We start from the raw sequence: 12,342 nt of genomic DNA, 5'->3' as shown, positions 1-12,342 counted from the left end.
GCGCACTTTTTTCTAGGCTAACATTAGATTGAGCTGCCATGTAAAGTTGCTACTACATACATATTTCAGACGATAAGCCATATTTGAGGTCGATGAATGTTAGGTGAGCATATGTCCTGCCCGATGTACTATATTACCACATAGACCAGCCATTAACGATTTGTCCGTCACGGACTGCGTGATTTCGCCACTTCGTGTGGATTTTTTTTTTCTGCGACTAAGCGACTAATTAAATTTTGGTCGACCAAGCCTCTTCTCATCGACTAACAGTTAGTCGACTATTAGGGGGCAGCTCTAATGTGCAGTATGACATGTTTGGGTTTGTGTTGTTCCCTTTCTGTGCGGTACACCTTGGTTTGTGTCTGCTGTTCATGTGTAGACACATGGACTGTTTCTGACTCTCAGGACAACACCATGACTAGAGGAGTGCAGGGGTACTCATGGATGGTTGGGTTGGACTGAGGACCACTGGACATGAACAGAGAGTCCTCTCAGAAGAGGATGTACATGCTGTATGGCGCTCTATATCATCAGGTCACTTCCTCTACAAAAATAAAAAACCAAGTCTCAGTGTCCTGCTTTTGCATCTTTTCCAATCAAAAAGCAATATGTAACACTAATACACTTTTACATGACTATGAATGCAACAAAAGATGAGGCATCCATGATTTTAGTGTCTGTCACATGTGAGGATATTCAAATACTGAATATGTGGACACACACACACACACACACACACACTTACCTGACTGTGGGCTGGATTTCTTCGGAGCTTTCTCTTTCTTGAACTTTGGCACTATGCGAAACATGCCACTCCGACTGTTTCTTTTTCCGTACTCGAGGGAGTTATCCTGTCTCACACAAAATGACCTGTCAGTCTCAGAGTCAAGGAACTGCAAAATACTCACTTCACATTTGTTAGTATATTATACATGTACATTATTGTTGAAAAGTTTGGGGTCAGAAAGATTTTCTAATGTTTTAAAAGAAATCTCTTATGCTCACAAGGGCTGAATTTATTTGACCAAAAATCCAGTAAAAACAGCTATATTGTAAAATATTTTTACTATTTAAAATAACTTGGTTCTGTTTTAATATATTGTAAAATGCAATTTATTCTTGTGATTGAAAGCTGAATTTTTAGTATCATATCTCCAGTCTTCAGTGTCACATGATCCTTCAGAAATCAATATCACGCTTAATATTTTTGTGAAAACTGTGATACATTTTTTTGGGATTCTTAAATAAATAGAAAGTTCAAACAGAACAGCATTTATTTATAAATATAAATCTTTTGTAACATTATAAATGTGTCCCTGGACCACAAAACCAGTCTTAAGTGTCAATTTTTCAAAATTGAGATTTATACATCATCTGAAAGCTGAATAAATAAGCTTTCCATTGATGTATGGTTTGTTACGATAGAACAATATTCGTCCGAGATACAACTATTTGAAAATCTGGAATCTAAGGGTGCAAAAAAATCTAAATATTGAGAAAATTGCCTTTAAAGTTGTCCAAATGAAGTTCTTAGCAATGCATATTACTAATCAAAAATTAAGTTTTGATATATTTATGGTAGGAAATTTACAAAATATCTTCATGGAACATGATCTTTACTTAATATACTAATGATTTTTGGCATAAAAGAAAAATCTATAATTTTGACCCATACAATGTATTTTTGGCTATTGCTACAAATATACCCCAGTGACTTAAGACTGGTTTTGTGCTCCAGGGTCACATATGTCTTTACTGTCACTTCTGACCAGTCTGACCCCATAACAGTGTTATTTTAGCATAGCTGAGATATACTTATTACAGTTTTATTAATATTTTCAATTTATATATATATACAGTATATATATAATGTTTTCATTTTAATTTCAAAGATTTAGTAATTTTGTTGTTGTTTTTTTTGTCTTTTTTTTCTTTAGATATTTTTTAGTAGGTCTATAATTTAGGTCTTTTTTTAGTAGGTCTATAATATTTTGAATAATTTTTAGTTTTAGTTATTTTAGAATGTCAAGTTTCCTTGGCAATTAGCTGAAATAAAACAAGTTTAAGTTTTTTTTAAATATATATTTTTTCAAGTAACAAATGTTTTTTTATTTTTTTAATAGTTTTAGTTTACTATAATAACTCTGCCCCATATATTTGAATAGTAGTGTATGTATACATATTAGGGTAGCTGACATTGTGGAAATTAGATATTTTTAATAGAACAAAGGAATATCTTCACAAATAAAAGATATTTGAAAGAACATCAAGTTCAAACAACATTTGACCCCACTGACTTTCACTGTACGCATGGTTTAGTGTTTTACAGAAAAAAGAAAGTTAACCAGGTTTGTAATGACATGAGGGTGAATAAATGATGTCAGCATGTTTCCGAAAACTATCCTGTAGGGAACAAGCTTCAAGGGAGCTATTCTTTCTGCTTCCCTCGGTTTCTGTAGGATGTGCTCACCTCCTCGTCATTGGGCTGTAAGATGTGGTAGAGCCAGGGGATCTCAGCCAGCTTTCCCAGTTCAACCTCAACGCTCTGCAGGGCACTGGACAGCAGCTCTTCATGCGGAGGGTCCAGTTGCTAGAGAAATAAACTCACAGACTGAGTCAATGAATCAAAGCCTCAAGTTTTTTTTTTTGTTTACTACTATAGCCATACGCATCTGGCATGGTCATTCTGGTGAGGGAAAATTGTATTGCTTGAAAGTTTATACCTTAAAGGGATAGTTCACCCAAAAATAAAAATGAAAATTTGATGTTTATCTGCTTACCCCCAGGGCATCCAAGATGTAGGTGACTTTGTTTCTTCAGTAGAACACAAACAAAGATTTTTTAACTCAAACCGTTGCAGTCTGTCAGTCTAATTTTTGGGTGAACTATCCCTTTAAGACTGTTATTATAGTCAATTATGTTTCATTTAAAGGAGTAGTGTACACAAAAATGAAAATTTGCTGAAAATGTACTCCATCCAAGTATAAGCTTTGTATTAGATGCTTCTCCTAAAATGCTTTCAACATAGATGTAAAAAACAGATGTAAGACTCCATTTGCTCTGCATCTCAGTGCAGTTTAAGAGAAATAATGGAGATGTTAAAAAGATCTCATATGTGATTATTCTTCCTTATGGGGACCTGCTTTGCAGAACCATTAACATTTATGTCTTGGAAAAGGTGAATGAAAATGAGCTTAAAAGCATTAAATCAACTCACCAATGGAACTCGTCCTACTAGCAGCAACTCGGTCTCATTGTGCAGGGCCTTCACGGTGCTGCCCACCTCAATGGCAGTGTTTCTTGTCAGGCTCTGAGGAGAACAGATGAATCAGACGTGAGAATTTACTCATAATTATGTGACTTATTTGAACTATGAGGACAACAGAGCACAATAGTTGGGTTCCTGAAGTAAAAATACCATTCATTTTTTCAAAAGAGGCTTTTAATGATAATGCAAAACGATTTTCATACAAAACTATCACGTGCTCTGATAAAAATCAGTATAGAACTTTGAACTCTTTCACACCAAACCCAGATTAGAATTGTGTGATTTGGAGACAAAGTAGGTTTTTGTAATAGTATAGAGGATGAATGATGATAACTCATTGGTGTGAACGGTCCTTCAGTGCTGGCATTGTTCACCTCGGGGAACTTGGGGTGTGTTTTGTTGATGGCGTGTGAGGAGGCGTTGACGGCGTGGGCCAGCTCCTGCTCGAGGAGTTGGTAGTTTTTGGCAGCCTCGCAGATCCTGGTGATGAGATCCTCTGCGGCTCGAGCGCACATCTGGATGAGCGTGGCCTCCTCCTCTGTGGCCAGATCCACAGAGTGCTGAGAATACAGGGGCGGCCTCAGCGGAGGCTTGTCGTATTTCAGTTTATCCTCCCAAGACTTAAGCGTGTTTTCAAATGCCTTTATTGAAAAACAAATACAAGACTCTTTTAAATGATAGCGAGTTTTACAGCCAGTGTTTAGCAAGGTTACACACATTGACACTTATAAACCATCTTACTTACTAAGACATATAACTGGAAGATATAGAGTGGCAACTGATATTTATATAGTTGTCTTCTACAGTGTTATAAAAATCGAATTGATTTACATTACAAACAGAATTTCAGCCTACCTTTTGACCATATAAATAACAACATCTGCACCAAATTGTGTATTTTTGCTCAGTTTGGGCCTCTGAATAAACATTTAGGTGGTATCTCCTCTTCGAATAAGAGCTCCATGTTTTCACTATATCATAATATATTATGAACCATAAAAGCCTGATGTATCAAATATGATACTCAACAAAACCACATATGCAAACATTACTGTTCAAAAGTTTGGGGTCAATAAGATTTTTTTTCTAAATAAATTATTAATTTTATTCAGCAAAGACACATTACATTGATCAAAAGTGACAATGACGAGTTGAATCGGGTGTGTTAGATGAGTGAGATCAGTTTTGAAAACCATTTCAGAGACATGTTCTTAAATGTGACTCATATAAAATATATTACATGCATGCACAGTTTTAAGGCAGCTTTAATCAACTTTTTGGTAACTTCATGACTTAACGGACCACGACATTGCATGCACATAGTTTATTTCGCGCTTTGATGTGAAAGGATTTTTACGCGCTGTAGCCTGTCACGCCGGCACCTTTGTGCTGTACTTCTTGTCAAGAGAAAAAGTGACAGAAGCAGCAGTTGTGAGTGGGGTGGCCAACCCTAGCCCCTTTCCTTGCTTTAAATATTTTTAATGCGTTAAACTGAAAAAATTAATCGCCTGCGTTAACGCGCTAATTTTGACCATTTTTTAAATAAATGCTGTTCTTTTGAAATCTTGATTCATCAAAGACTCCTAAAGAATAAATTACCGTCTCCAAAAAAATATTGAACAGCGCGACTGTTTTTAACAATTATGAATCTTTAAAATAATTATTTTAAATGTAATATTTCACAATATTACTGTTTTACTGTATATTTGATCAAATTAACACAGTCTTACTGAGCAGAAGAGACTTCCTTCAACAACATTAAAAATCTTAAGGATCTCAGACTTTTGAACATTAGTGTTAATGAAGCCATTTTGGACAAATTATTCATTAAACTGTTCTAATCCCCTGTTTTATGGTTACCGTATTGGCCCGAATATAAGACGACCCTGATTATAAGACGACCCCCCCTTTTTCCAGATGTACCTTCTGGAAAAAGGCTTTTTAAAAACCAAATCTTGTTTTTTCTCAGTAAAACATCAGACTATTATTTCATATGTCAGACTTTACAGTGTTAAACTCTCTTCCATTTCTAAAAAAGCTACTCAACGGAGTCCTCGACTGTCCTGTCCAAGATCACAGACATCTAAGCATCTTCTGCACTCTGCCCTTCTGTAACCAGACCTTGTGTCCGGAGGTAACCTCATTCTGAACGAGGCCCTGTGAGTTAAAACAAACCAGATGCCAAAAGGCCACTTGTTGCGAACAAAGACCCGTGTCACTCTGGGTTCAAAAGGTTTTGTTCAGAGCCAGCTGCACGTTAAACAACATGAGTCAACACAGGGCCTGCTCATCCTCTTAATTAAACAACTCTACATCATGTCCTCTCTACATGGTGTCATATTTCAACTCTTAAAGGGATAGTTCACCCAATATAGTTTTTTACCTCTGATGCACTGCAATGTCCGAACTGTCCTTAGCGCGTTCTCAGACGCGTCTTCTTCTTCTTCTTGCTTTACGGCAGACCGCAGACTTACAAGTGCATTACCGCCACCTATGTCTCAAATGGAACATTGACACTCGCGCTCAGGAGAGTTCGGACATTGCGGTGAATCAAAGGTAAAAAACGATATAAATACTGTTCAGTTTCATGCACAGAGCCGTGATTCTCATCCACTTACATTATATGACTGACAGACTGCAACGGTTTGAGTTAAAAATCTTCGTTTGTGTTCTACTGAAGAAACAAAGTCACCTACATCTTGGATGCCCTGGGGGTTAGCAGATAAACATCAAATTTTTATTTTGGGGTGAACTATCCCTTTAACTGACGTCTAAGGGCTGAACAGCTCAGAGCCAGGATGGTAATGCTGTTTGATAAGAAAAGCCCCTCATGACCTCTAGCAGCATGACTTACGTCATCCTCTTTGGTGCCGCCCCAGAAGTTGGTTCCCCCGGCGTAGCTGGGGATGTTCAGCACAGCGATTCCCTGGAGACTGGGGAGTGGGATGTACTGGCCGTCACACTGCAGAATCAATCACACAGCCATGAGGAGCCCTGAACTTGAAACTGGGACAGCGGTCGACGGCCAACGCAATCGTTTGACCCACAACTGCTTCAGACGTTCAGTTCCAGCAGCTGTTGTCGTTAAATCAGTTAAATCAAACCATTTGTTGGTTGTTCAGGCTTGGCAACATTTGGCACTTTCCACAAATATTGCAGCAACTAGTGTCCGCTACTTTTTTTAAAGCACAAATCAAGGCACAAGTCTGTTGTTCCTGAAAATAAAAACTACTAGACCAAACTTTCAAGAAGCTTAATTTGAATTAAATTTAACTGCAATTTCTAGACCTGGAAAAATCATTACATGTATATTAATAAAATCTCTGTGGCAATGTTTTTCTAGTTATGCCAAGCTCTAAACATTTTTATCAGGTCACAATTGTGAGTAAAAAAAATCACAAACAACTGGAAAAAGGGCATCTGGCCTTTGAATATGGGACAATGAAGGGGGTTGAGCACCACTGTACTAGATATGTAAGATAAACTATTATTTAACATAAAAGTACTTTACAACATCAAATGTCAACCCTGTTACTGCACAATTTTCCTCCTGTTAAAAGAAACAAGAGAACATTTCATATACTGTATTGTGACATTCATGATGTACCATCATTTATATCCAATCTGTTACCAAGTTATTGAGCAAACAAATGATCAGACTAATCTTTTGTTTTTTATTTATGTGAAATAATAGTTACAACCTATTAATATGTATCTTGTTTTTGTTTTGTTTAGTTTTTTTACAAATTATTATTATTTTTTTATTATTTATTTAATAGTTATGCTCATTTAATGTTTAATGCTTTATTCAATCCCAAATTGTGGTATTAGGGTTACCTCAAAAAAAAAAAAAATTCGTCTCACCTCCAGCTGAACTTTCTGCTCCAAGTTCTTGTAGGTCCGCTGCAGAAGCTCTTTCGTCCCCAGAACTCCATACCACATCATGTTTTTAGTGCGACTTCTGGACAGTGAAAGAAGTACTAGTCAATCATTGAGTCCTAGTCAGTGGTGTTTTGGTAAATGCAGTATATGAAATAAGACTATGCTGATATCCTGAACTACCTGCATTTCTCTGGGTGCTCCTCTCGCTTGTTGTTGAACTCCAGTGAGATCTTTGCATCCAACCCAATCCCAAAGTAGTTATTCATCACACACTTCTCCAAATAGCCCTCTCTGTGGGAGAAATGACTTGTGTAAGTTTTACGAATACATTCAAAATAAACTGAAACAAGAAAAAGGAAACCGAAGCTCTTACAGAGAGTCCAGGTCAGGATCTATGAAGGGTGTTGCACCAAAGGGATCAATGTTGGCAAGCAGCATCTTGCTGATTATGGAGCTTCCAGCTATAGAGGCAGCAAGACCTGCCCGCAGACCTGAAGATTTCAAATCAGAAAAACCATAATTAAAACTGATATTTTAATGAAAAGTCTATTATTGATTACTCATCTTGTTGTTTTTACCCTGTTTAACTTTCTTTTTAGTGAAACACAAAAGAAGATGTTTTGCAGAATATTCATGATGAAAGGTGTCTGAAGCTCCAAATAGGCACTTAATAAGCATCATAAATATTGTGCGCTATATTCCAAGTGTTCTGAGGTCATATGATAGCTTTGTGTGAGAAACCGACTGAAATCTAGGATTATTATTTCTATTATTTTCAGCAAATAAAAATCGAAATTTTGGTCTGTTCCTCACAGAAAAGCTTCCAGTTTTCAAAAGTACAACTTAACATACTTTTATGGAAATAAAAACTATTCTTTAAAACAATATACTTAAGAGAGAACTGAATGTTTGGACACTTAACTACATGTTAATTGCAATTAAATGAAAATGTATTATAGTTTAAATTTATATTAAGTGCAATTGGCTGAAATTTTGAGTGTTTTTTGATCCACTTAAGTTAGACACAAGTACATGGTTATATGTAATTTGCTAATTATTTCTAGTGTTTTTGAAATATTATTGTAATGTACTGCAGAATGTAATTACGGTATACTAAAATAGACAATAATTTCTATAATAATAGACAATAGACTGTAATTTCTATGTGCTTTTGTGATTAGTACTTTTAACTGACATTATTACAAAGTGCACTCTTAAAAGTGTACTTAAGTGTCATGAAAGTGTGCTCTTTTTAAGTACACTTTATTGTGCTTTTATTTAATTAATATGTTATAATTTTTTTTTTTATTATACTTAAGATTTGAAGTACACTACTTGAAGCACACATTCAATACAATTCTTTTTTACAAGCATTCTGCAGACTTCTGGACTACACTTATGAATCCTTAATGGTCTTTTTAAAAGCAGCCACAGGTCACAATTCACTTTCACTAAACGGAAAAGAGCAGCAACATCTCCTTTTGTGTTCAGTGGAAAAAAAACGAAAGTCACACAGGTTTGAAACAGCATGACAGTGAACAAACGATGACAGAAATGGCACTTTTGGATGTTTTCCGGTCAGCAGCAGCAGCAGCAGAGTAAAGACTCGCTGTCGTACCGGGACAGATGATGCGCGTGTTGAGAACAGGCAGGTTCTCCTTGCTTGTGGTGAAGGGCGTGATGGAAAAGGAGCCGCAGGACTGCGTGCTGCGACTCACACGCCTCTCTGGCGGCGAACACAGCGACTTAGTCACTGCGAAAGCACAAACACAGAACAAAACATCAGCTCATGTGTACAACACGCTCATTTGTCACAGCAATAATCTGCCCAAGTGCCCGTTACGCAGCAAAATCTAATGCTGTTTTGTTTTCTAAATGCTCAGTTTTTCCAGCACGTAAGAATAACCCGTGCATTTTGGTCACTGGCTCTCAACAAGAAGTGAAAAATCTGCTGTAGAAGAGATATTCAGCAGAACGTAACCCACATGAACAAACCAAAACACATCAAGGGCACTTAACAGCTATGAGACGGAGGAGCCCCTGAGAGACTGAACCAACTAAAGAGAATAAAGCCAGTGTTTCGTGCCCCACTGGAAACATGAGCAGACAGCAGGCCACTATGTAAACAGGAAGTGCCACTGTCCAGCAAACAAAGATATGTTCTCTATAGACAGAAATATAGCACAGGATCCTCTGGGACACCTACAAACATATTTGCAGCCATAAACACTTACGGTCTTGTAAGCCGTTAGGAAATCCCAGACCTTCTGAAGGAAAAAGATTGTGTTATTGAGCAATTTTGCAAAAAAAAAAAGCTTGTCTCCCCATTTAGAACAGTCTGGCTTCATGAAAACAACTATAACTATAAGAGTGAAGACCTTTTCAGAGATTATTAATAGAAATAAACCCATATAATAATAATAATAATAATAATTTATGTTGCTGATTTTTAAACAAAGAGAAATGTGTAAAACAACTAAGAGTAATTCTTTAATTATAATAATAATAATAATTATAATTATAATAATTCATGTTCCTGCATTTTAATTATAAAAACCTAATAATAAGAATAAGAATAATTTAAGTTGCTAAAATTTTAAACTAAAAGTAATGTGTGAAAAAACGTATAGTAATTTTTAATAAAAATAAACCCATTTAAAAATAATAATATACTAATACTAATAATAATAATGTTGCTGCTTTTTTAAACTAAGACTAATGTGTAAAACAACTAAGAGTAATTCTTTATTTAGAATATCAATAATAATAATCATGATGATTTATGTTGCTGCATTTTTATTATAAAAAAATTATTCATAATAACAATTATTTAAGTTGGTGAAATTTTAAACTAAAAGTAATGTGTGAAACACCTAATAGTAATTTTTTAATAAAAATAAACCCATATAAAAATAATAATAATCATACAAATACTACTAATAATAATGTTGCTGATTTTTTTTAACTAAGACTAATGTGTAAAAGAGTCTTTATTTAGAATATTATTAATACTATTACTACTACTAATAATAATAATTTATGTTGCTGCATTTTTATTATAAAAAAGTAATAATAATAACAATAATTTAAGTTGGTGAAATGTTAAACTAAAAGTAATGTGTGAAACAACTAACAGTAATTCTTTTTTCAATAAAAATAAACCGTAATAATAACAATAATAATTTAAGTTTCTAGTCATTCTTTTTTATAAAAATAATCCCCAAAATAAATCAATAAAAACCAATAATAATAATAATAATAATAATAATAATAATAATAATAATAATAACAGCAACAACTATTTATGCTGCGGTTAATTTGTTCATTCTTTTTTATAAAAATAATCCCAAAAATAAATAAACAAAAACCAATAATAATAATAACAACAACAACAACAATTTATGCTGCGGTTAATTTGTTCATTCTTTTATATAAAAATAATCCCAAAAATAAATAAATAAAAACCAATAATAATAATAATAACAGCAACAACAATTTATGCTGCGGTTAATTTGTTTTAAAGAAGTTACATTGAATTGCAATAATTTACTACAATGAGTTTGTCACTAGAGGGCAGCACTAACCCTTTCAGCCACGAATGCATTCAGATACTTCAGCTCCAAAGCAAGGGCTGAACCACACACAGTTCATCCTAAATAAAGTGCTGTTAGAATGACTGTGTCTCAGATCATAATATGCTGAAAATGCACAGTTATGTTCAGAATGTAAAACTGACGTACTGAACAATGTCCAGTATGTACTGCATCCTGCCTACTGTTTTTGCATATTAGTAGGCATTTTTCCGCCATAGATGATTAGTCACATGATCTCATGATGTTGCACATAAGTGGCGTCCGGTTATCATCTTGTAAATGAATCGAGGTATTTTATATTTTGAAGCAAATGTTGTTTTAAAAATGTAACTTTTGGCAATCTGATTAAATAGTGAGTCAAAAAAAAGATGCTCACGACTAACATTGCTTTCAGTTTCTTTGTCACGCTGGAGTAATGTGCATTGCATTGTGGTGAAGAAGTCCCTAGTTCAGAGTTCCCCGTTACTGTACAACTGTCATGTTGGCAACTGTAATAAATCGTATGAGTATTTCAAGCATACAGTGCATTCCAGTCGTTCTATAAAGAATAGACTTACAAAAAAGCCTTTCATGCACAAACAGCTCCTGTGAGACAAAACACATCCTGGCACTTGAATGCAGCCCAATGGAGGATTCAGCTTTTAAGGCCGATCAGCAAGAGCACTTTGTGTCTCATAGGAAACAGTTAACAGCAACAGCATGTCTAAGATATAGAAGCGTGAACTCACAGGGCAAGGCTTCCAGTTCTTTAGTGTCCTCGTCCTTCTCGTTGTCTCTGCTTTCCTCCTCACTGTCCTTCTTGAAGTCTGTGGGAGACTGCAGCTCCTGCTCCTCCGTGTGAGTGTTCTGCTCGTCCACCACTACAGCACAGACACAAACATGCACTTCTTCACGTGGAACATAGAAGTAGGCAGGGCTGGGTAATATTTTATTTATATAGTAATTTTCATGTTTTTGATGGAGGTATAAAATGACACAAGATTGTGAGCATTACAATTTTTCAATGTGCTTTTTGTTGAAGTTTCCCAAAGAGCGTGTCATCAGACTAGTTTCGCAATCTTTCCTTGTCTTGAGAACTGCTTCAGCTCTGAAGGTGACTGATATCAAGAATTACTCATATCATTTCACACTGACTTTAAACCTGAGTTGCATACAGCTAGCATTGCTCAATTCAGTTTACTTATGTGAATCACTTTTTTGTTGCAATGAATCAATTCAAAACTCTTGGATATCCCAAAGTGACATTCCTTATTATTATTATTATTATTTTGTCAAATATGTACTAAAGTAAATATAGCTTGTTTATTACCCTATATTTTTATATTTAATAAAAAAAAAAATTAACACATGGTCCAATAACACTTGTGCTATAAAATTAACTGAAAAATGTGCCTAACAAAGCATATTTCTAACATTAAAATGTGCTGTATCTGAAACATTTAAATTAAAGAGAAAATATTTAATTATTGTTTTTTTATATATATTTTAAATGTATTTATTTAATTATATTTATAATAACATTTTTGTTTTACTAAATATATGTACACAAAATATATATTGTATTATATATATATTTATATATATATATATATATATATA

At 34.7% G+C, this 12,342-nt stretch overlaps 1 protein-coding gene across 1 annotated transcript in view; it reads right to left on the bottom strand.

Annotated features, from left to right (window-relative positions):
* The window catches only part of LOC107749031 (diacylglycerol kinase eta), an 80,452-nt gene that overhangs the window by 11,519 nt on the left and 56,591 nt on the right, over positions 1 to 12,342 (bottom strand). The window contains exons 16-25 of the mRNA XM_016564077.1: positions 11,472 to 11,603; positions 8,769 to 8,903; positions 7,524 to 7,641; positions 7,331 to 7,441; positions 7,133 to 7,229; positions 6,123 to 6,230; positions 3,643 to 3,909; positions 3,218 to 3,310; positions 2,471 to 2,590; positions 746 to 851 (exon numbers count right to left, since the gene is read on the bottom strand). Of these exons, the coding sequence (XP_016419563.1) occupies positions 746 to 851; positions 2,471 to 2,590; positions 3,218 to 3,310; positions 3,643 to 3,909; positions 6,123 to 6,230; positions 7,133 to 7,229; positions 7,331 to 7,441; positions 7,524 to 7,641; positions 8,769 to 8,903; positions 11,472 to 11,603 (1,287 nt within the window). The remainder of the gene's footprint in view (positions 1 to 745; positions 852 to 2,470; positions 2,591 to 3,217; positions 3,311 to 3,642; positions 3,910 to 6,122; positions 6,231 to 7,132; positions 7,230 to 7,330; positions 7,442 to 7,523; positions 7,642 to 8,768; positions 8,904 to 11,471; positions 11,604 to 12,342) is intronic.

This window comes from Sinocyclocheilus rhinocerous, unplaced genomic scaffold (assembly GCF_001515625.1).
Source record: "Sinocyclocheilus rhinocerous isolate Xijiao unplaced genomic scaffold, SAMN03320098_v1.1 scaffold2245, whole genome shotgun sequence".
NCBI classification, from domain to species: Eukaryota; Metazoa; Chordata; class Actinopteri; order Cypriniformes; family Cyprinidae; genus Sinocyclocheilus; species Sinocyclocheilus rhinocerous.
This window is presented reverse-complemented; position numbering and strand designations above follow the sequence as displayed.